Genomic DNA, 23,838 nt, shown 5'->3' with positions numbered 1-23,838 from the left:
TTTTGAATAAATTTTATGCGTTTGCAGTTGACATGACATGTGCGTGCAAACATTTTTCATTTCCCCATTTTGTATGCCACGCTAGTATTTCAAAATATATTCGTAATTAAATACAAACAGCGCAGGCGGCATAAAGAGAGCCAAGAAATATTATGCTCCAAATTGGGTTTTATTGTGGCTCATATGTTTGCACACAAGGATAACGATCTACGCCGGGCTCATTGCTCTAATTACAGGACTCGCTCGTTCATTATCCGGATACTGGATTCCTGTTCAACATTGCGTGCGGGAATGTCTTTTTTATGTGTATGTATTTATAATTGCGGAGCAATTAAGATTTTAGTGGGCGATGTGAAGTGTGTGAGGAAATTCGAGTGCTCACTGTGAGCAGGATTTATGATAAGTTAAATTTTAATCAAGTTGGAGATTATATTATATAAAACAAATACATGTACATATAAATGCATATAGCAACAATAATTTTTATATCTGCACATAATTGTTTTTAAATAAAGTCTTCATTAATAATCCCCACCCGCTATTATTTGTCACAATTCTCTTTTAAACCAATATACTATAGCCTTCTCAAATTTATTATCCCTCACATAAAGTACCAAATCAGCCATCAACGCTGGCTGCCAAATGGATTTTCTCGACCATGACAAGAATTTGTTTAAACAAAAAAAGAGCCAACTGGGAATTAAGCGAAAATGTGTGTTTTAATTATGACAAGAGCTGGTTGACAGTTTTAGCGCTCGGCAAGTGTCACGCCTGGGAAAGAAACTGATGTTTATTATTTTAAGAAAATATATAAGAAATAAGACAAATATTTTAAGTGTTTTGCAACATGTTTACGAGACAGCCGGATCGGGATACATATTTATAAAGATTTCTCGAAAAGCTCCCCCGAAAATAAACACAGACATTTTGAAAGGGACCGGGATTGATTTATAGCCCCAAATTGAGGAGATTCCTCCCCTACATCTCTGGAATTATTGGAAAGGTATCACCGTGGGGTCGGGACTGCAAGCAACTTGATTTTCATTCATGGCCAGCTGCAGGAAACACATGGAACTAATTTTTAATAATTACTAAAATTGCCTCAAACGTTTGCTTAACCCTCGACTGCCTGTGCAGAGAACCTTGAAATATTTATCTCGCTCTCCTTTTTTATATAAATAATTTTTGGAATTCATTAAAATATATACTACGCATTTTTGTATTCCCTTCACGTTTTCGGTGACCTTAGCTTCCCCGAAAAATGAATAATTATAAAAAACCAGAGTTTTCCCTCAACTGTATTATTGTTTTCTGTGCTAATTAGTGGAACTTTTCATCGTAGCTAATTAATTATGTGACACGCTTATCTGGAGTCTAAAATAAAAAGTTCGTTGTCTTTTTTTTTGGTCTGCGGAAGTGGAACCTTTTTGCTTCCGACTTTTGAACTGGCCACACCTCCCGCTTGGCCATAACAATTAAAATCCAATAAGCAGCCAATTCATGTAATTCACTTAACCAAGCTCGGGCTTTTGAACGGGAGTTCTAAGGCCATAAAATCCCGTTTACCGCCGCCTAAGAACCTTTCGTGAAGTGGAACTGGGGCTGGGCCACACATTTTATGGGCAACAGCCAGCCAGCTGTGGTCTGTGCGGCAAATGGCGAAATGATTGCTTTTTATGACCTCATAAAATTAGATACAAATCGCTTTGTCGACGTTTATCTTTCGCTCTGTATCTCCATCTCCCTCTGCCACTCCTCTGTGTTCTTTTTCCTCTCTTTCGCACGAGCCCTTGGTGAAATATGTGCCAAATGCTTGTTGGGTTTTCGCCTGGCCAACTGGTTAAGTAAATCATTTAACGCTTTTTACGTTTTATGTCTGTATGTGGCAATTATCAAGTGTTCACTGTGGTTAGTTTTACGACCTTGACGGGTCCTGAATTGATGTGGGATTTTTATTCTTATTCGATTAGCAATGGAGATTTTTATAGCGTCGTTCTCGAGATGACTTAGGGTGATTTTATGGAGAACAATCTGGGGAGAAGTTAACAAGTCATAATAACCGAGTTTTACAATGTACTTATGTTAAATTTATACACATTTTTTATTTCAATTGGTTCCTTGTTTTATTTACTTTTTGTCATTTGTGACTGAAAATTTAGATATTATTTTAATGATATTGTGTTAGATAACTTATTTCGATTATTTATAAAATTCCATGAAACAATTTCCAGAATAAGCAACTTTTTAAGGGGGTCTACATTTCAACAAAGCTTTAATTGAATTCATTACACTTCAAAAAAATATCTGCATTATTAAACGAAAGGGAAAAAGGAGCGAACAAAAAAAAGACCGACAAAATAAGAGGGGGGCTCAAAAAATAATAATAAACCGCCGTTGAATTCGACGCAGACACGGGCGGATATTTTTGACGTTGCCCAAGGAGAAGACACGCTGTGTGATCCCCTTCGCCACCGTCTCCCCTTCCCCACTTCCCCCTCCCTGAACCTTCCCTGTCCCATCCCCCAGCCAACCCCCGCAGTCGAGGGGCGTAAATGGTTTCGAGGCCGAAATCAACTGGAAAGGGCGGCCAGAAAAAAAAGAAGGAAACCCGAAATTCTCTGACGCAGCTGGAGGGCAGAAGCAGAAGCAGTAACAGGAACAGGAAAAGGATGAGGATGAGGATGAGCATGAGGACGAGGACGAGCACCAGCGACACATCCTTTGTGCCAAAAAGGTAGCCGCAAAACAACGGCAACAACAGTGGTGGTTGCAATTTCCAAATGAAAACTTTTTTTGCATACCCAAAAATATGGAATAAATTGAAGAAAAATAATCCAACTCATCGCGAATTCTTGGCCAATCCGTAAGGGATTTTCGCATATTTTTCCACGGTTTCGGTTAAAGGTGACACGACTTTAATTTCCGCCATGGCTTCGAGAACGACAACTCTTGCCACCAGGAGAGATCGAAAAAAAAACCCTTACATGTTCACTTTGTATGTAAATCATCCCAGAGCAACAAGAACAGGATGCAGGACCAAAGGACGAAGGACGAGGGGAGCGAGGTTGGGGTGGCTTCCAGGATGCGCCGTAGGTGGCCAGCGGTATGCAGCGACCGCAGAGGGCGCCGTAAAAGCTTTTTGTGTCAACGCCATCAACGCTGAAATCAATTCAACCGCCGTCGCCAGAGGACCGAAGCCACACAAAAACCAGCAGAACCGCACTTAAAACATGTTCTTAAAATTAGAAAAAGTATTTTTTAATGAATTTTTTTCTTCAATTAAAAAAGTAATTTTGCTTAAGAGGTTATTGCTTCCCTTTGACTTATAGTAAATATACATACACAATCAATTTAGGGTAACTTTTAAGAAGTTCCTCAGTTAATATTCAGAAAAGTTTTCCAAGTTTAAAGTCAATTAATATTTAATTTATAATGTGAAGATTTTGTGACATAAGTTTCTTATCAATTATTTCTTAGAGTGCACTTAGACCCACTGGACCATCGTCTGCTCCTGGCATTGTTGATGATACCAAGCTGAGGTCCTGTGGACAACAACGACAACGAACAACGGAGGACACTGTTGTGCATCTTCCCTCACCAGCCGAAGTGAACTTTCACCTACGCGTTTGACTGCACAGCAGGAGCCCCGGAGCGAAAGAGATGGGGCGAAGACGGAGACGGACGAGGGAAAGAGATGCCATCAGCAAGTGTCAATAGCAAAAGCGCCGAGGGAATTATGAAATATTTTATTAAAACCGAAAGGCAAATGAAGGGGGAGTGGGAAATTGTCTGGAGAGAAAGGCAGCCCTTGTAAGGGTGGAAATTTTCTGTGGTAATTGTTTCTAAATGAAAGCACAAATCAAAGATGGAAGATTGAACCTGAGGAATTTAATATACATTTTCCGTAGCAATAAAATCAAACTGCTTAGTTTAAGTTAACAATAAAGGTTTTTGTATTTTTAATTTAAAAAAAACGGTTGTTGAATTGGCTTGAGTTGAAATAAAAACAAAATTTCGCCAAACTAGTCACTATTTAAATACGATATATCGGATTATCTTAAAAACTCCGATTTTATCCTAACTATCCTCCATCGATAAAATGCAATTTCCAATTCTGAATCCAAAGGCCCCACCAAATCAATAGCCATCAGCAAATAAATGCATATCCATTGAGAATCATTCAAATTCCAAACAAAATAACCAGCAAAATCCCGAAACGTAAAATGTCAACGCCAATTCCGAAATGCAAAACAAACTGTCAGAGAATAGGAGCGAAAGCCGGGGAAATAGGACACAGAGGGAAACGCACGGCAGTACGTAATTTATTGCTGCCATTTTCAATTATTTAATCAATAATATTAATTTTCGTATCATATTTTGTCACGGCCAATAAATGAGAAATTTGTAAAACAGAAGCCGGAGGGACGGACAACGACATTTCACTCATGCAATGCACAAGCACACGGATGCGGAGAACTGCATTCATGTTCACACATTCGCACATGGAAAACCAATTGTCCTGGAACAACCCTACAACACCTCCCCTCCTCCCCCAACCTCCGAGTTGCACATTTCATTTGCATTTTGTGCAGCGGCTGCAATTTCATTTGTCATTCCTGTCCCCCAACCCAGTGGAAATTCCTGGGCAACCCCCAGTGAAATTAGCCACTTAAATTCGCCGCCCACACCCACTTTTCATTAGCAACAATTACTCAGAGCGGATGAATGGTTTGGCCATTCACAGAATTTTTTCAACCAACGGAAAACTGTTAAATTCAGCACGAAACTTTCACTTTAATGCTGAGTGGGGAAAAGTGTAAATGCATCCTTGCTTTATGCATTTTTCCACTCGCTACTCGTTTTTAATCAAATTGTCAATCGCTGTCGCTTGTTGTCCTCGCTCGACTTGTAGTCCGAGTGTCCTTTGAGCCTCTGCGTCGACGGGGGTTCTCGCCCCTTATTTATGGCCAATAAACTTCAAACGTTGCATTGGAATTTTTTCATTTATTGCCTGCCGCCCCAATCCCGATTTCCCCTTGAGTTGTGTTATGTTGTCTTTTCCGCCTCGAGGACAGTGTGAATTTAATTTTGTGTAAATTGCAGCAGCAGAATGAAACTGACAAAATACTTCGCAGGACTCCAGAACATTGGCAGGAGATTGCTGGCTAAAAGGAATTTAATCTAATTTCGGAGAAGGGAAGTTTCTTGAATTTACATACAGATTAGGTTGAAGCTTCTGATGAGAATTTCTGAAAGCGGAAGTGGGGATGAAGAAAAGTATTATTTTGGGAGTGACTAGTATTTTTTGTAGCTAAACTTTAAAATAGGTTTTTACTTCATACCATATTTACAAATCTCCTTTATTACTATCAGAATATTTACGCGAAAAACTTTATATTTTTCCTATCAGTATCGCTGCTTAAAATTCCCCAAAAATTCCAACCATTTGTAAGTATACTCTGCCACACATGCATACCAAATGAAAGCAGGGAGACAAAAAATTAAATTACAAATTTCCAAACATGTCTAGGCCCAAATATTATCGCAACTTAGGAGGTCGTAAAAATTATCATTAAGTTAATGACCATAGAAATAATGAGGACGCAGCCATTGACCTTGCTACAGTTAGCTGACCACACGCCTCTTTCCCACACCACTCGTCCCTAGGATTAGGAAATGAGGATTAGGGATCGGTAGTCATAAAACCCGGAATAACTTGCCCTTTCTGGTGACCTTCGCGTGGTTCCGAGATTGCATAAGATTACGCTAGGCTCGAAATTAAAGACAAAAGTCAGGCAAATGCAGGCGTGTCCTTGCCATTTGTCCTTGTTCCTGTTGCACCGCTGTGAAACTGTAACTGCAGCGAAGCGATTGCATAAGTTCTATTCTCTCCTCGAGTCAATGTTTTGCCTATTGATATTTTGCGAAAATCCTGAGCGACAATGCCAACTTTCTCTTTTTTGTGCTCTAATCCGAGTTGGCCTTTTGTTCCGAGCACTTTCGCCTCAAAGGAGTTGATCCTTTGTGCGGGCGAACAAACAGGTTGCCTGTCGCTCAAAAGGACCAAAAAGAGGGTAAGAGAATGGCTGAGCTGCACTCAGAAAAATGGTGTCTTTGAAAGTTCATATCCTTTTTGTTTAAAATCATCTAATAAACTTGGAGACATTACAATTTCTGCATATAATTCTAATAAAAAAATGTATTCATCATTATGGTTTCAAAAATATACTTAAGGAAACATTTAATAACGGACTTGCAATTTTTTTCAAGTGCACAGATTGAGACAGATCTCGGTGTGGCTCAGTCAGTGGTCCAACGAAGATGGATTGTGTGTGAAAATCCTTTCAAATGATTTGTTTACCAACAGAGCCGCGGCTGCCTCGGCTACTAAACCTCCTCCGGAAAATCTTCCACCGCTCTTTTCCTTCTTTTTCCACCTCCACTTTTCCACTCAACTCCTGCCAGCTGAATACTGCCTGCTGGTGCGGAGCGTTCTTATCCAGCTCTGGCAGCTGTTGCATTTTCCACGCATTTATCAGTCGATGCCATGTCCATGTCCTCCGCATCCACATCCACATCCACATCCTCATCAGCTCTCTGGGGCCGTGGACAACACATATTTCAATGTTCGTGACTCGATTTTTCCGCTTACGTTTTCATTTCGACCCGTCTTTACTCCGCTCCCGCTCCCCCTCCCTTTTCCCTTTCCCTGCTTTCTGGCTTGAGCGTTTTTATATTGTGCGATTTAATTTTTATTATATGCGCCTTGGTCAATCGCACTCCCCTCACCGTTCTGCGCCACATTTTCTCCCCCGTCTCCTTAGCCTTGGTTTATCGACAAACACTTTAGCAACGAAGCCATCATGGAAAGGCAGTCTTAGATGCTCGGACAGGGGCGTACTAAAAGGGAGTTCGATGTGATGAGAACTATATTACGATTAAGTAAATTAAGTCGAAAAGTTGCTTAAGACAATCGAAATATTAATGGTAATATTGTCATAAGCATCATGGTTTTAATTGATTAAATGAATAAATTACCATGTTTTTGCTTTGAACTGACTTTGAATCCAACTCGATCCAAAATCGTTTGTAAAATTGTTTTTCAGTAAATAGAGAATATATTGCTTTTAGCAATGTGAATATAATTCCTGGAATTGTTCCAAAATTATAAAGATTTTCGTTTTGAGAAAATAGTTTATTGTTTTAAAGATATAAATGTTTTTATATTCCCCTCTTGAACCGCCCCTGAACCCATCTGGTGGCATTTAGATTGCCGTGTGTGTTTTCTCTTCTTTATTTTCTCGTTTTGGTGAGCTTTCGTCCGGGAAGCGAAAACATGTTTGTGCCGCGTTTGGACCCTGAGCCTTCAACCCGATTCGGCGGTATGGCTCCGTTAGGTTTCTCCGACTCCGGATGGCTTTGGATATAACAGAGAGTTTGCCTTAAGATCGGACTGGTTTTCGGGGTAAAGACCAAGAGGTTCAGACCCCATTTGTGTTACGAACCGCACTGTTTTGGCGCTGTTCACCTGCCTGTCGCAGCCTATTAAAACCACCAAAATGCACCTATAGAACCCACCTAATCGCACTTGTCACTTGGCTCCACGTTTTGTCCACCACCAACCCCCTCCACCCCCTGCAGCCCCTTAAGTGGTCATAGCTCATAAATGCAGTCCGGGGCAATCTTCAATTCATTTACATTTTTATTCACGCAGATTAGGAGTATCGGGCAGTGTCATCTGCTTTTTGGCCCTGCAGCGGCTTTGTGCTAAGAGCTGCCAATAAAGCAGGGGATCGCCAAAGGGGGGACGGGAAGGGGGACAATGTGAGCGGGGAATCAGGGGCGACATCACCTTCGACGGGCTCGCACGTTCGCCAAACTGTTGCAATGTCGCAAATTTTTATCGCACGTCTACAAGAAATTCAACGCGTGCACATTCCGCATTCAAGATGCTCACACAGCATCCAAAAAAGAGATTGAAACAGTGGGTACGGCTAAAAAAATGTTTGTTAATTATACATTAAAAAAAAAATTAAAAAACCATTGATCTTTCTAAAAACAAGAAAGGAAGCTAGCTTCGGCAAGCCGAAGCTTATATACCCTTGCAGTCATCAATATGTCGAACAAAACGCATAAAGGCTAGACAGCATCGAAGCTATTCGATGTATATTATATATTTTCTATTCATTTTCCATATTTTTGACTATGGATCATATAGGAGCTATACGATATAGTTGTCCGATTTTGATCAAATTTAACTCGTAATTCAAGAGTCGTAAGAACACTCTATATTCCAAAAATCATACTTGTCTGATGAAAAACAACGATGTTATCAATTTATTTCCATTAATTCTATATATAATTTTCGATCCCTCCTATGGCAGCTATATGATAGAGTTATCCGATTTTGATCAAATTTAATCCGAAATTCAATAACAGTTAGAAAACGCCATCTTGAAGAATTCAAGTCGATCTGATGAAAAACAATAGAGTGAGAATTTTTTATTTCATTCTCTTGTATTGGAGCTATCCGATATAGTCGGCCGATCCGGCCCGTTCCGACTTATATACTGCGTGCAACAACTACACAACTTTTGGGAAAGTTTCAGCACGATAGCTTTAAAACTGAGAGACTAGTTTGCGCGGAAACGGACAGACGGACAGACGGACAGACGGACAGACGGACAGACGGACAGACGTACATACATATTTCGATTCTGCTCGTGATGCTGATCAAGAATATATATACTTTATGGGGTCTGAGGTGTCTCCTTCACTGCGTTGCAAACTTCTGACTGAAATTATAATACCCTTTTGCTCTGCAAGGGTATAAAAATAAATATTGTGTTGCTCAGGTTTTGTTCAGGTGGTAATTACTGAAGTAAGAAAGCATTATTCTTTAGGACTAACTTAGAATGCAAATCTAAATGCATTTACATTATAACGTAAATTGTTAAATATTTTATTATATTATATTGGATATATAATATATTAAATATATTTTATCTTTAATTTTTCTATCTTGTTCTTAAGTTTTTCTGAATTTAATTTATATTTAAATCAGTTGACTTTCAATAGTAAAAAACTGGAAGTTAGACAACTCCAAAAATGAAATAGTTGCCTTTTATTTAGGTTATCTTTTTGACTATTTCTGAACATATATTAACAATCTGGTTAACTATCCTAATAAACTTTCTGTTCCGAATTTCTGAGCAATATTTGTTATGCCTGGCCCATGGTAACCCATCTCCTCAGCACGATGCTCCTCCAGCGCTTTGGCTGCCTGGCTGCTCGCACTCGCGTACATCTGTCTGTCTATTTGCTGGTCTTGGTATTGGCCGAGAATCGGGAATCGAGCATCGAGTCTCTTGGCCAGACTGAGTTGGCAGGCTGCCTGCTTGTGAGATGATGGTCGGGACGCTGGATGTTGGATGCTGAGTGCTGGATTTTGCCCCGGAGAGGGAATCGACATGGCTGCAATTGACTAGCGCTTGTTTGATTGCATTCGAGGAGCAGTCGAAGAAGAAGTCGAGGAAATCGCACCTTGGTCCGGGTCCCACTTCCATCTGTGGCTGCCAGTGCCAGAGCCAGAGCCAAAGCCAATGCCAATACCAATGCCATTGCCAATGCTTTTGCGATTGGCTTCGGGACGTCGGTTTGTCGGTTTGTCGGGTTGTGTCTCTGCCATTTCGCAGAAATAAAGATGTTAAACGTTTTGCTGATTCGTGTTTTATGAACTCAATTTCAATTTATAATCTCTGTTGCCACTCACCGGCTGCCCTGCAACCAGTTCGGGGCGTTTTAGCCATTGTGTTATCGCCTAGGAATACACTTGGCCAATTGGCCTAGCCCCTGCGTCTTTCCCTGCAAAACCCCAATGCTTCCCCACATTATTCTGTATCCTGTCACTCTATCTCTGGGTTACTTAGTTCGGTCCTGTTCAGTTCGCTTTGGCTCGCTTTGGTTCGGTTCTTTTGTCCGTTGCATTGTCAGGTCTGCAATTTTAATGTTGACAGAAATCAGATATAGCCAACTGCTGGAATGCTGCCTGCGCATTTAAGGTATTTGAAATGTATCCCATTCAGCTACCCATCCCAGAATCCCCCCTTTCCTCATTCATGTGCCTTACTTGGTGGGGCAGACAGAGATGGCTTCGGAGGATAGTCCGTCCGTGTCTTTTGGCGGGCTGAAAAGTGGTTGCGTGTTTACCTGCAATGACAAAGAGGTGAGCATAGGAAATTAGTTCAATTTGTTAGATGCATAACTAAGAGATCATATTGAGAGTGGGCGATACGAGTGGGTACGATGGATGAAGTCGGCTTATGAGTAATAGGAGGATGTAATATTATGGTTTGACATAGAGATTGTGCGATGTGCTTTTTAAACAGCCAACAAAATGGGTACCCTTTATCATATAATTTTATTATAATGTAATTGGTTAGCAATTCATCTAACATGTTATAAGGATATATTACTAGATTTTGGAATGCAGATAGTACTTCAATGATTTCATTAGACACGAAAAGATTATTAATTGTGTATCGTCACAGACCAAATAAAATTTCCTTAATTTAAACCACATCGAAAGTTAACAATTTCATCCCTAAAATTGGAATTCCACATATTCCTTAGCCAGAGAACCAGAAACCGATACTCCCCTTTCAAAATCGGGAGACCCATTGAAAAGTCATATTTCACAGACGAAATCATTCCAATTAAGAGCAACATGTATTTTAGTGGCGCCACCGATGCCCTCGTGGGACCTTTGACATACATGGTTACCCAATCTCCTTCTTCGTACCCCCCCCTTTCTCCTTCCCCCTAAATTCCTCCTTGCCTTCTGCTGCTTGGGAAAACTGTGAGAAAGATTCTGTAGTTGCGAAGCAGTTGTGAAGATCTAATTTCCCCACAAGCTGCTTGTAATATCCTGTTTGGCTTGGGCCAAAAGGAAGTGCAAATACTCATAAGGACATTATATATTTATGTGTAAGGAAGCGTGCGAGTGTGTGTGTGTGTTTTCTCCTTTGACACTTTGAAACAATTTAGCTATTTCATATTTGCTGACATCATCTAGTTGTAATGCAAAAAGCCAACTTCCCTCATCAGGACTCGGGAGTTCGTCCTTTGGGGTTGGGGGCGTGGCATTTGTTTGGGGGTGGTTTCCGTCACTCGTGCTCTCCCTTTCGCACTCAACTATTGACGCCGTTGACGTCGACAGTTACATTGATTTATGGCCCCGCCTGGACCTCTTTTTTTTCGGTCCTACGATAACTGAAATCTTATCCATCAGGCTGGTTTTCCCTCCCAACGCCAGGGCTTTTCCTCTAATGAATATCATTTGAGGACAATTAGTTAATTGAGTAGCTTATCCTGGCTTATCCTTTTTTCTTGTTTTCCTCCGTTTTTTCTAGGTGCGTATGTCTTATCATCTGAACTTCTACCTCTTCTCGGGTAGCTTTTCAGTCCACTTTTCTCGCCAACTGACCGATCCCGTTTTCCCCTGTTTTTCACTCCCAGGAGCATGGGGAAAATGGCCGTCGATTGCGGTAAATGCAGCACTTCCGATGCCTGCTGATGGGTTAAGGAAAAGGACGAGGGAAAAGGGGGCGAAACGTGTGTAATGAATTATTACCCTCTGATAAAAGTGCACCACGAGCGGTTGTTTTTTCTGGGTGGATTTCCGCTTTCTGACTGCCGTTTGTCGAACGTTAAAAGCCAGTTTTCAAATGGTTATAAAAACATTAAAGTTTGCCTAGTTTGGAATGAATTGCAGTTGTAAGGCCTATATGTACATTAGAAATTTCAATTGTTTGAAATACCATTACAATTTTACTCTATATTTATACAATATTTTTATTTCCAATTACCTGTCTTTGCCTGCCTGCGTAGAGAGAGTACAACATAGGTGCTTAGTATGCATTGATTACATTTTAATGGAAAAGCTAAAAACTAACTAATATAAAGAAACATTATTATATGAGTAAAGTTTGTAATCTTCAACAGGAAAGCCATACTAATGTCCTTAAAATATCACAAGTCGCCTCTCGGATCCTTTTAGTCCACACATCTTCCGTTTCGGATCGCTTAACAAGCCAACCTCTGTGTTCGGACCATCTACTCTGCCTTCCATTTGCTAATCACTTGCAACATTCACCGCTCCGGGGTCTAGACAAACACTTCAATTAGAAAAGGCCGCTCTTCCCCGTTCTCCGTCCCCTCGAAAACCCCACTCACAATCCTGCCCGACGGCTCTGTGCGCTCACAAATGAATTCATTTTGTTTCGGATTCGATGAATCAGTTGGCAACTTTTTTGCCATTGCCTGGCCTCCACGAAATTGGGGGCGTGGCTGTAGCTAAAAAAACAAAAGAGGGCGGCAGACGATTTGCGGATGTTAAATAAAAATGTGAAATGAACAAAACTCAAAACGCAACAAAAGCATCAAAAACAAATGGACAAACGATGCTGCACCTTTCTAGATGAAGCTGCAGTTGCGGATGGATGATGATGAGCACTGGAAAAATTTACTTCTTAAAATCGAAGAGTTTCTTTTAGATTAATACACGTTTTTAAAAATAAAATACCATTCTCTAATAATATGCATTCGAATTTTCGTATGCATTTGCTTAGTTCTTTTTTTTATAATTGCGAAAATATGGGGAAAAAAATAGTAATCAATAAGAAGGCTATGACTAAGGTCCAATACAATTAAAATTTTGTATATGTATATTCCATAATTTGTGAATATAACAATAATTTGAAATCTAAAACAATTTCTTTAAGTGCAGGAGTAACCGGCTGAGCTAGCTGCTTGGGATTAAGTTGTGAATCGTGATCTCGGCGAGCACTGGGCAAGTGGATGGGACTGAGCTTCACCCGAAGACTTCCAGCTGCAGTTGCAGATGGAGTTGAAGTTGAAGTTGAAGTTGGAGTGGGAGTCGAAGCTTCGGAGCTTCGCACTGAGTCCGAAGAGCCTTGGAGTCTGGGGCTTGCCCTGCCCGCGGTGATTAATCCACGGACCCCTCCTCGACCGACAGACTCTCCATGGAGGTGGAAGATGCGCGGCTTCAGATACTTTCGGGGTTAAGATGGCTGTGGACTCCGAGCAGCTGGCCCTGGCTTTGGCGATATTTAACCCGTGATTACAATGTTTGTAAATTTGTTCCCTGCCTCGGCCTGGCTCTTCTTGAAGAGTTCGGTGTTATTTCGTTGTTGTTTTTCTACTCTGGGTTCACCTTGCGGGCCAATTTGTTCGAGGGACTGCTGAGAGTCTGGCAAAATGAAGCTAAATTGCTGCAACAGGCGGAGTGGAGAGCTGGGCTTATGCTCCTGGTAGTTGAGCAATTTATTATTGCCGCAAATTGATTTTTATCTACGCTTAATCGATTGTTCCTAGGAGTGACTGCGAAATGTGCAGGAGTGGGCTCAGCGAAAATTATTTATGTTAGTTCACACGTTGTTTTACACGTAATTTATTAACCCGCTTTTCTAGTGCAAACTCTCTGACCTTGGGGGCAGTGTTGGAAAATCGGTTTTCCGCCCGTCTTTGGTGTGAAGGTGATTTACAATTTATTCCGCCCCCTCTGCACCTCCGCCCCTTCTGCCCCAACGCCCCCTTCGACGGCCATGCATGATGCGATAATTTGCGCCAGTCTGGAGCTGGCCAAAAAGATATTTATGACAGAGAAATGAGCGCCAATTGCTGCAATTACCAGCGCGTGTTTGGCCGGCGGCAATGGCAGGCCCAAACGAGTTTAGATTTAGTTAGATAGATTTTGTGTGGAGACAGGAATCTATTCGGTGGATTGGGGACTCTGGCTTACAGTGGTAAATCGAGCTAATTTGTTGAGAATTCAAGCAGTTCGCTAGGAGAAATTCTTTTGAAAAAGCCTTTCAGGAAGCGTTTAAAAACAGTTAGTAATTCATGTGCTAATTATTATGTATTAACAATAAGACAAATTATGGTAAGCCTTTAGATTCATTCATTATAATAATATACCAGTAGGAATCCTCAATTTGATTTTAAACATTTCTGTAATCATTAGGAATAATATTAATCAGCATATGAATCCAATCTCCCTCTCCCTCTCCAATCTCAATTTCAACTTTTTCGTATTATAATTTTGTATTAAAAATGTAGCCTTTGACAATCTCAAAGTCAGCTAACAAATCGATACATTTTCAATATCCGCAATTGTAACATGTAAATGCGTTGAGGGGGGAATGTAAATTCAGGGGACATGTGGAAAAGCGGAGGAACCGCAGAAAAGCCAGACCGCATCGTTGTGTTTTATATATTAATTTGCGAACAATCGAAAATCGACATGTGACACGCGTTCGCTGGCCCCCCGTTTTCCCCTTTTCCCCTTTTTCCCCGTCCCTGTCTCATTTTTGTGTTTTTTAAATTTATGCGTTACGAATTGCATTTGCAATTTTTTCTCCCTGCTTTTTATTGTTGTTTGCGGCTGCTCTTGTTGTAAATGCAACATCGATGAATGCGAAATGAGGGAAGCCGGAGGAAGCGAGAGGCAGATATCCGATCGAGAGAGAGGGAAGACACCTTCCCTCCGTTTGTCGCAAATAATAATAATAATCGAGGCAATGAGGGACCCCGAGAATCGGTCCTGTAAATGTACCGACATATCCACCGATATACGTTCGTGTAACCGACCTGCATCTGTCGCAGCGTCCGTCTCCCTCTCTCTGCCGTCTTCCCTCTCTCTTCCTCCCGCCGCCCGGGACATATCAAAAACAATTCCAGCTCATCAGCATCATCGATGTCAGCCCCTTTTCCCCCCTCTATATACATTTTATACTTTTTTTTGCCTCACCGACATTCGCACACGCCATAAATCAATGTTCGATTTTCCCAACAACAACAACAACAACAGCGGCAGAAGGGAAATTCGCAAGGAGAAAGAGACGGGAAGGGCGGAAGAGTGAGACGGCGACAGGCAAGGACACAGGACATTATGTTCGCGCCATGTTTAAAATTCTTTTTTCCCGGTCTGCTGTTTTGCTTCCTTTTTTTGCTTTTCGCTCGCCTGATTTTCAATTCCCGTTTTTGTAATTTTTCATTTTTTTTTGCCCTCAGCGCGTGTTGCATTTCATTTCATCTCATGCGTTACACACATTTCATTGTTGTTGCATTGCTCAATTCCATTTTCACTGTGGCAGCAGCGGTGGAAATGCATTACATTTTCTTTTTTTCGGTGACATGCGGGGCGCCACGAAAAAAAAACAGGGGAATCGGGGCAGGAAAGCGGCCACCGGAGGCCAGGTATTCTTATACTGCCAACCCAAGGAATATTTGTGGTAAATTGAACAGATTTCAGCTGTGCAAGATGCTCAATGAAAAATAGTTCTGAAAATAGCCCAGCGAAAGCGGAAAAGTAAATGGAAAACAAGATAAATACAAAGTATATTAAATAGTCTATCCTAGAATGGGTAAGGCTTAATATACAGGATTAAATACACATCAAATTCCAAGACTTAAATCAAGAAACCAAAATAACAACCCGTATTGAAAACAACTTTCTCCGAGAACCTCATCAAAATAATGCACTGTGACCCCAACGATTTGCGGCAAAACAAAACCCAACTGTCTGCAGCCACAGAAATTATTTATACAAGGCATTTTCGACACTTGCTAAGCTGGAAAAACTTTCGCACCAGCAGCTGTTTCGGAACTTTAAGCAACTTTTAATAGACCTAGAAAAATAAACAAGTACTTGGAACAGAGAAAGTATGATCGGGATAATACCTGCAGTGCATTGAGCGACACCTTCCGTCGAACTGAAACCTCCGCAAAAAGGACAAGTTGAAGTTGGGGGAACGAGAACCAAGTTCGATTTTCGGCTATTTGCGATACTTTTTCCGCTTTGTCGGGGGCCGTAACTTTCGCTTTTCGAGGATAATTGTGGACAGCAGCTCAATGGGAGTTATGGGGCACATGTTCGCTCGATACGGCCGAAGGGAGTTGATATCGCGGAGGGGGTCGGGAAAGGGCTTAGATCCATTGGCCGTGTCAGCAGCACATTTGGCTAAAACCAACTGGACACTCGGTCTATGCTAATTTGTGCAATGGTCAAAACACATTTGCCGACGGAAAATTGTACGGAGATACTTTATCGCTTTTTGTGCCACACTTTACTCCGGGAAAATTATTGCGCTCGAATCTCTCTCGACTCGACGCTGCGAAATTGCCAACTAGAGATGCCTCCAGTTTGTTGGCCGCCTTAGGAGCCAAATACAAAAGTATTTTACGTATTTTCCGCACTTTCTGCTCTTCTCCATCGGCTTCTTCCTCTTATTTGGGAGCGTTTTGGCTGGCGCTCGAAAATGCTTAACAAAGCCCCAAAATGACAACAAAGGGGCGGAGGAGTGGGGTCGAATCAAGGCGTAATAAATTATTATACTTAAGAGAACGGCCCGGGGTCAAGAGAGTGAGCTAAAGAGCCGCAGTGGCCACATAATAATAACGCAATTTTCAACTAGCAATAAACTTTGGGTAAATGACTTCATTGCTGTGGCAACTATAACTTTATGGCTCTTTGATGGCCCCCCATTCCCGGTTAATCCAATCCCAGTTCTCTTAGCTTTTCTCAGCATGCGCAGTTGGTAGGGAAACTCTCTGTCTCTGTGACACCCCCTACAAAATGCCACCATCCTCAGCCATCTCAATGCTGTCGAAAAGTGGAGGCATCCGAAAAAAAAACAATCAAAGCCAGAACAATAACAGCGTGCACGATGGGAGCCAATGGGGATTCGAGTGGGAAAACATATCCCTTATATGGAGACGGCTCCCCAAATTCATGTGAATTAATATTAGTTAAATAATAAATAATATTATTGTTCCTTATACCTTCTTACATACTTTAAAATGGTTTGAATTTATTTTATTGCAAAATCCTCTTAGTTCTAAAAACCTGAATATTTCATATTTTTAGGCTAATGTATATCATAATAATATTTAAGTAAAATATTAATTACACTTCCCAGTCATTAAAAATTCGAAACTTATTTATTGTATAAAAAACTGCTCCTCTAATAATGGTTTCCTTGATAATGCAATCAGAGCTCTGAAATCCATTCAATCCCATTGTCGCTTTCAGAGATTGTCATCGTCACCACGGCCATCATCATCCGCACATTTATTTGGCTTGGAAGTGTGCTGCATGTAAGGGCAGCTAATAAAATTAAAATGCCATATTTCAGCCGTTGATAACAATAAGTGCGCTCAAGATGCCCCTCGGATGCCGCTTTCCTCCTCGTTGCTTACTTGCTGCTGCGTCTGGCGAGTAGGAAATTATTTTTTGGCACGAACACACAAACGTGCGGCCTTGCCACAAAACGTGGGGCGCCGACATGAGGGGTACGACTTCGGTGGGGGCAGGCGGCTGTTGATATGACAAAGCAGTTGAGCTAAAAAAAATACCTGTGGAAAAGAGCCTGCAAGGAATTTTCGTAGATATTGATTTTGGTGTCAACGCCGACGGCGCAATTCTCTCAACCGAAAATTATGAAAATTGAAAATACATTTTGGAAGGGGCCTGCTGAAGTTTTCCTAATTTCCCAGACAAGTGCGATAAGCATCTAGCCAGACAGGAGGAAATGATTTATGCGGACTTGATTTTTATTATTGATTATCCACAAAATACTGGGGGAATTTTCAAATGCACTGAAAGCTTTGTCAGTTTTAAGTGAATGTCCACAGGTGTTAAATGTTGATTTAAAATAAATATCCTTTCAAACAAGGATAAATCGTCGGTATGTTTCTTATACAACTATTGCTCAGATCAGATTTGTTTTGACATAATCAAATAGTATTTTATGAGTTTTTTTTCTGGGTTGCTTGCTTATCTTTAAATGCATGATTATATATTTGGCAAGCTAATCCATTAATATGCCAAGTTTATTTTTTAATGGAAAATATCAGAACGGTTCTCCCCACATACTTTTCCCTTTAGTCATGGCTTGTAATTAAATTAAAATTCCTTTAACATGACAAGCCTGCAAAACAGACACACATACACTGGCTAAAAGGAGTCAACAACAGGCGTCCATGTCCTGGTAATGGAAGTCCTATGTGTCTGTGTGTGTTGACTGCATCTCTTGAGCTCGTTTTGTGCAAACTAAGACACGTTGTCAGCATTCATGTCACTGAAAGGGAGAGGAGAAGGCCGAGTGGGTGGCGAAGAGAGTGGGAGAGTCCTTTCAAGTGGCTTTTGCATGCTGGCCGAAAGATTTTTCATTAAAATTTTCCCTTCCATCACCTAATAGTTTTCCTTTGGCTCAGAAATTCTGCATTCTAAGTAAAAACAAGAAAGGAAGCTAGCTTCGGCAAGCCGAAGCTTATATACCCTTGCAGTTACTAAATATGACGAACAAAATACATACAAGCTAAAGAGCATCGAAGCTATAACGATTTTTCTATTAATTTTCCATATTGTTCATATGAACGCTATATGATATAGTCGTCCGATTTTGATGAAATTTAATTGGTAACTCAAGACTCATTAGAAAACTCTATATTCCAAAAATTATGATTGTCTGATGAAAAACAACGAGGTTATAATTTTATTTCCGTTATTTCTATACAGATTTTTCGATCTTTCCTATGGCAGCTATATGATATAGTACTCCGATTTTTATGAAATTTTTTTTTTTCAACTTAAGAGTATTTAAAAAACTGTATGTTCCAAAAATCATGCTCGTGGCATTAAAAACAACGACATTATAATTTTTTTCCCATTATTTATATATATACTTTTTTATCTCTCCTATGGCAGCTATATGATAGAGTTATCGGATTTTGATAAAATTTAATCCGAAATTTAATAGCAGTTAGAAAACGCCATCTGAAAGGAATCAAGTCGATCTGATCAAAAACAACGGAGTAAGAATTTTATATTTCATTCTCTTGTATGGGAGCTATCCGATATAGTCAGCCGATCCGGCTCGTTCCGACTTATATACTGCGTGCAATAACTACACAACTTTTGGGAAAGTTTCAGCAAGATAGCTTCAAAACTGAGAGACTAGTTTACATAGAAACAGACAGACGGACAGACGGACAGACGGACCGACGGACAGACGGACAGACGGACAGACGTACATACATATTTCAACTCAGATGGTGATGCTGATCAAGAATATATATACTTTATAGGGTCTGAGGTGTCTCCTTCACTGCGTTGCAAACTTCTGACTGAAATTATAATACCCTTTGCTCTGCAAGGGTATAAAAAATGTAACATTTTCCAGTGTCAACTTTCAGAAGCTGAAAATGTTTAAATTTGGGTTTTCAGCAATTTAGTTTCACTACTTGTGGAAACTTTAAGATTTCATTTTATTACAACGTGAAAGTTGTTTTGGTTAGATAACGTATTATAGAAATGAATACTACTAGCAGACTTTCACAAAATGGAGCAGGCAAATTAAATTGTGGCAAAATATTAAATAATGTGGCATATGTTTTCCTTAATAACACTGTGCGACAAAATTTAACGAAATGTTTGTTTGAGTTACTTTTTTGATTGTTTTCGGTTAAGGGGCATAAGTTATGCACAAAAATATTTATGCCACCTTCTAAGTGATAGGATTTCTTTTTTTATGATAAATTTTATGAAATTATTATTATGAAAATATTTAACACAAAATATTATTTTTTTTTTACTTCCAATAAACTATTATTTTTTTTGAAAGTGAAATTTTTTTCTAATTTTTTTTGGCTTTTTCAGAGGTATCCTCGCGTAATAAGTTCCATAGGAAGTCGCCCAGAGTATAGAGCTGGGAGAAAAAAATTTTAAAGCATTGTTATAAAAGCCTAACGGTATATTTGCTTAATATATTTTAATTAATAGATATTGAACTTGCATAAAACGCTTATATCGGTGAAAAAATATTTTCCCAATATGGTATTATAAGGCTGTGAAATATGCAAAAACACGCGTTTTTGGGACCTTTGAGTGTGCGTAGAAGCTGATTGGCTATTGATATTAACAAATCCAAAAACTTGTATTCTTATTTTGACTAGTAGAAGTGAAAAATAAGAAAAAATCAACTCAAACATTTTTTTGTCGCACAGTGTAATCTGTGATTCAATAAAAAACATAAGTTACTTTAAAAAACTTTGCTAAATTCTCGGCCTACTGAGCATATTTAATTAAAATTTTTCCATTTCACTTGCAACGTTTCCCAATCTAAAGACGCACGCGTTGAAATGCTCTTCCCCTTCCGAATTTCGGTAATGGACTTCGCAGCGTTTGGACAGCGTTTAAAGATCGCACTCTCTTTTATCGTCGGGGGCGAAAGCTCCATGATGAGGCTTCAATCCGGCCAGACGCCACCCCCAGTGGATGAGGGACAGGGGGTGGTGGAGGTGGAGGGTCGGTCCGGGGGGAAACACAAAAATCTTTTTACGTCAGTTCTGCTTGTCTTGTTGCCTGGCATTTTCTTGCGTTGTTACCTTCCGAGCGGGAACAGTGCGAAATGCTTGGTTGCGTTGTTGCCCCGAACTCCCCGCTCCGCTCCAGCCCCTCCCATGGCAACAGCCCCCCACCGCCTCCCCCTCGAGTGATGCCAAGTTGGCCGATTCCTGGCCAATTTTACAAAAATTCTTAAGTTCTTAAATTTCTATAGAATATTTTTATAAAATAGAACACACAGCTTACGAAATGCATTAGTAATCATATTTCAATTTCATATTGTATAAGCATAAAAGCTTAAAAATTAAAATTTATATTTGTCAACTCTTTGTTAGTACAACTACATATTTGTTGTATAATCAATACATTAACTTTACCCTTTTTGTTATTTAAAATTCGTGCAGTAAATAATACATTTTTTAGAGCATATTTTTACAAACATTAATGTTGTTTTTTAGTCAAAAATCTAACATTTAGCGATATTTCGAACTTTATTGTACACAACACTGTCTCTTTTCCTTCGGCGACTCGCAAGCAATTTCCTTTAGCGCAGAGTATCCAACGAAAGCGGAGCGGAAAGTTTTTGCGAAAAACGTTAAACGCAATTGTCCGTCCGTCCGTCTGTTCGTCTGTCCGTCCGTCCGCCCCTTTGTGTCTGTCTCCCTCGCGCTCCGTCCGTCCGCCTGTCCCCGTCTCTTTCTGTCTGTCGGTCTGTCTGGCCTGGTTCATCCTTCCGCTTTCCGCTCCCCACCTCCCCACCTCCCCATCTCCCCACTTTCCCATTACCCATTACCCACTTCCCAATGCCCGACGCCCGCCCCTCGGGCAGTTTAGTATATAACAAGTCAGCGTCAGCTGCTCCTTTCCGTTCCGTTCCGCCCGCTACAGTTCCTATGAGCGTGGCTATAGCTGTGTCTATAGCTGTAGCTGTAGCTGTAGCTGTAGCTGTAGCTACTGCTGCCACTTTGTCGGCTGCCTCGAATACTTCCATGTTCATTTTACAAGTAAAACGGAAATGACAGTTCCGCAGCGACTCGAACATCTTTCGCTCCTCCGCTTCTCCGGTTCTCTGGTTCTCCGGCTCTCGGCGCCCCCGAATCTCCGCTGCCGTGGAAAACCATGGAAAGTGAAAGAAACCTTTCTCGCATAATAGTCTGTCAAAGTGCTCGAGTTGCTCCTGTGACGCGCAACTCGCCATCCCGAGCACTTAGCACTTGACAATCCGCAGAAGGAACGGATGCACGCCAATGCACAGGAAAATGGGGGATATATTCTCGATATAACCAAGGATCGGTAAGATCCAAAAATGAATTGATTTTGCTTGCTAGAGTTGCCCCTACACACATCACGGATTCCATAAATCACACAATTTTATGCTGAGCTTAGAACATTTTTGATATTAATGCAAATAAGTAATTGTTGAGCAATTTTTAAAGAAAAGGTTGTTCTCTTATGTTTAGGGCTTAAAATCAAACAACAAAATTATCATAACTAGTGTTAAATTGTTAATTGTTGTGCTTTAAAGTTTTTTGGTGACATGAGCTACTTTATTTGGCTTCCTTATTTGGTTACAAAAGAAAGTGAAATTGGTTTTTAAAATTTAGGGCCGTGAACTTGACTTTAGCATTTTGTGGGGTGCTACTTTTCTATCTTTCCACTTTTTCCCTCACCACTAGAGTTACTTAAACTAATTTTCTAATTATGAGTCCGGAGCGCAGAAATCATGTCAGACGTCCAATGCTCTCTCGCTCGCTCACTCGCTGAGTGATTTATGGCTGCTGCTGGAAAAATGTCAAAATATTTGTTGGCCAGTCTCCGAAATGCTCGTTCCCCCGATGAGTTCCCCGCAAGTTTATAGACTTGCCTACGCAATATCGAACTTATCCAAATCACTTGGCAAACTTTGCCCTCTTTCTTTGTGCCCCTTCAACGAATGCTCCTCCTGCTTATTGCTATTCCTTCTATTGTTTGTTGTGAATTTGATTTATTTATTTATTGTTGGCCCTCGTTTTGTATTCGCTAATCGCCAGTGGAGCGACTGATTAGCGTAATTTTCCGGCTGCTGAGCGTTTGGATGCCTGCCTTCGTTATTAATACAAAAGTTCGAGGCTATTTTTTCATTATTATTCTGGAAACTTTGTTGATATAATTTGGGAGTGAAATAAACAGAGAGTATGACTTTAAGACAAGCAAATAAGGAATACTTAAAAAGCAGTAGATATTATTTTAAATGCCACTTAAAACATAATTTTGGAGACACCGTTAAATTGGAAGTGAAAAAAATATTTTGCCTAATCTCTGAAATCCCTAAAAGGATCTCATAATTTTTAATGCCACCCGTTGTCTGTTGTGTTGATAGATATTCCAAAAACGAATAAAGAAGAATTAAAAACACATTATCTGAATATTTTACAATTTATAAAATTATTCATTTTGCATTGCAATTAAAATGACTCAAAGTCCATTACATAATCTTATTAGTTTACACCCAATGTAGTATCATCTCTAGTTTTTCCCGCCACTGAACGACACCCACACATGTTGCTCCACTTTGCTAAGCCGGTGCTTTGCGCGAGCGAGACAGCAAATGAGCGAGTGGGATGGAAAGCGAACTGGTGGGTATTCAGTGTTCATATGCTAAGCGATTCCCAGAGGCCGGGCAAAAACAAAAAATACTTTTGGGGCAACGGCGATGCGATGTCAACTTCCAAGTAATTTGCAAGAGCCTGACACTTTTTCTGTTTCTGTAGTTCTGCGACTTTGATTTATGGGCGCGTCTTCAAAATACTAATACAATGTGACTCAGGTCCGCCCGGAATAGTGGGCGTGGCATCTCATCAGAGTGTGAAGGTCAAACTTGTTACCCGCCGAAAAAACAATTTTCTATTTCCGCAGTCGCAGTTCCAGCTTTGTGACACATGCAAAGCCCAACCAGAAAAATAAAAGGTGACAACCCAAAAGCTCCACAAAACTATGAATAAAATCACAAACACACACGGGTAAAAAGAGCAAAAGAAAACGGAGAAGCGGAGATGAAACAAAAGTCCATGTTATTCTACCGAAAAAGTCAGAAAGTCAACTTCACATGCCCGAAAAGTCGCACAGAAATAATCCCAAAAAAGTTTTTGCGCTCAAAAACATGAAAACGTTCAACACAATGACAGGGGCTGAGGAAGTGGGGATTTCCAGAGGGGGCGGCTTACTGGCGATGAGTGAAAGAGAGCGCAGACGTTGATCACAAAAAGGAAAATGTCAAAGTTCTTCTTTTGCGGTCTCCGAGGTTCTTAAAATGTTCTTGGCAAAAATGTTTGTTCTTCGGCTTCTGTTTTTTTTTTTAGTTTTGTTCCTTTTTATTCTTGGAACAGGCGACAAGGGAATTTTGCACAGAAGAATCCAATTTTTTAGAGTTG

General features: G+C 40.4%; 2 protein-coding genes across 2 annotated transcripts in view; both read right to left on the bottom strand.

Annotated features, from left to right (window-relative positions):
* LOC108089089 (homeotic protein antennapedia) overlaps positions 1 to 23,838 on the bottom strand; it is a 111,649-nt gene that overhangs the window by 51,266 nt on the left and 36,545 nt on the right.
* Positions 15,728 to 16,063, bottom strand: LOC122320771. Its single transcript, XM_043209221.1, has one exon. It carries the CDS (start codon positions 15,951 to 15,953, stop codon positions 15,858 to 15,860), a length of 96 nt encoding a protein of 31 aa, XP_043065156.1. The 5' UTR covers positions 15,954 to 16,063; the 3' UTR covers positions 15,728 to 15,857.

Source organism: Drosophila ficusphila, unplaced genomic scaffold (assembly GCF_018152265.1).
Source record: "Drosophila ficusphila isolate 14025-0441.05 unplaced genomic scaffold, ASM1815226v1 contig_791, whole genome shotgun sequence".
NCBI classification, from domain to species: Eukaryota; Metazoa; Arthropoda; class Insecta; order Diptera; family Drosophilidae; genus Drosophila; species Drosophila ficusphila.
The sequence above is the reverse complement of the archived record's forward strand: the minus strand, read 5'-3'. Positions and strand labels throughout refer to the sequence as shown.

What these genes read in the sequence shown, in the direction of transcription:
- LOC122320771 (XM_043209221.1), bottom strand. Translation starts at nt 15,953, where the DNA reads ATGTGCCCCATAACTCCCATTGAGCTGCTGTCCACAATTATCCTCGAA.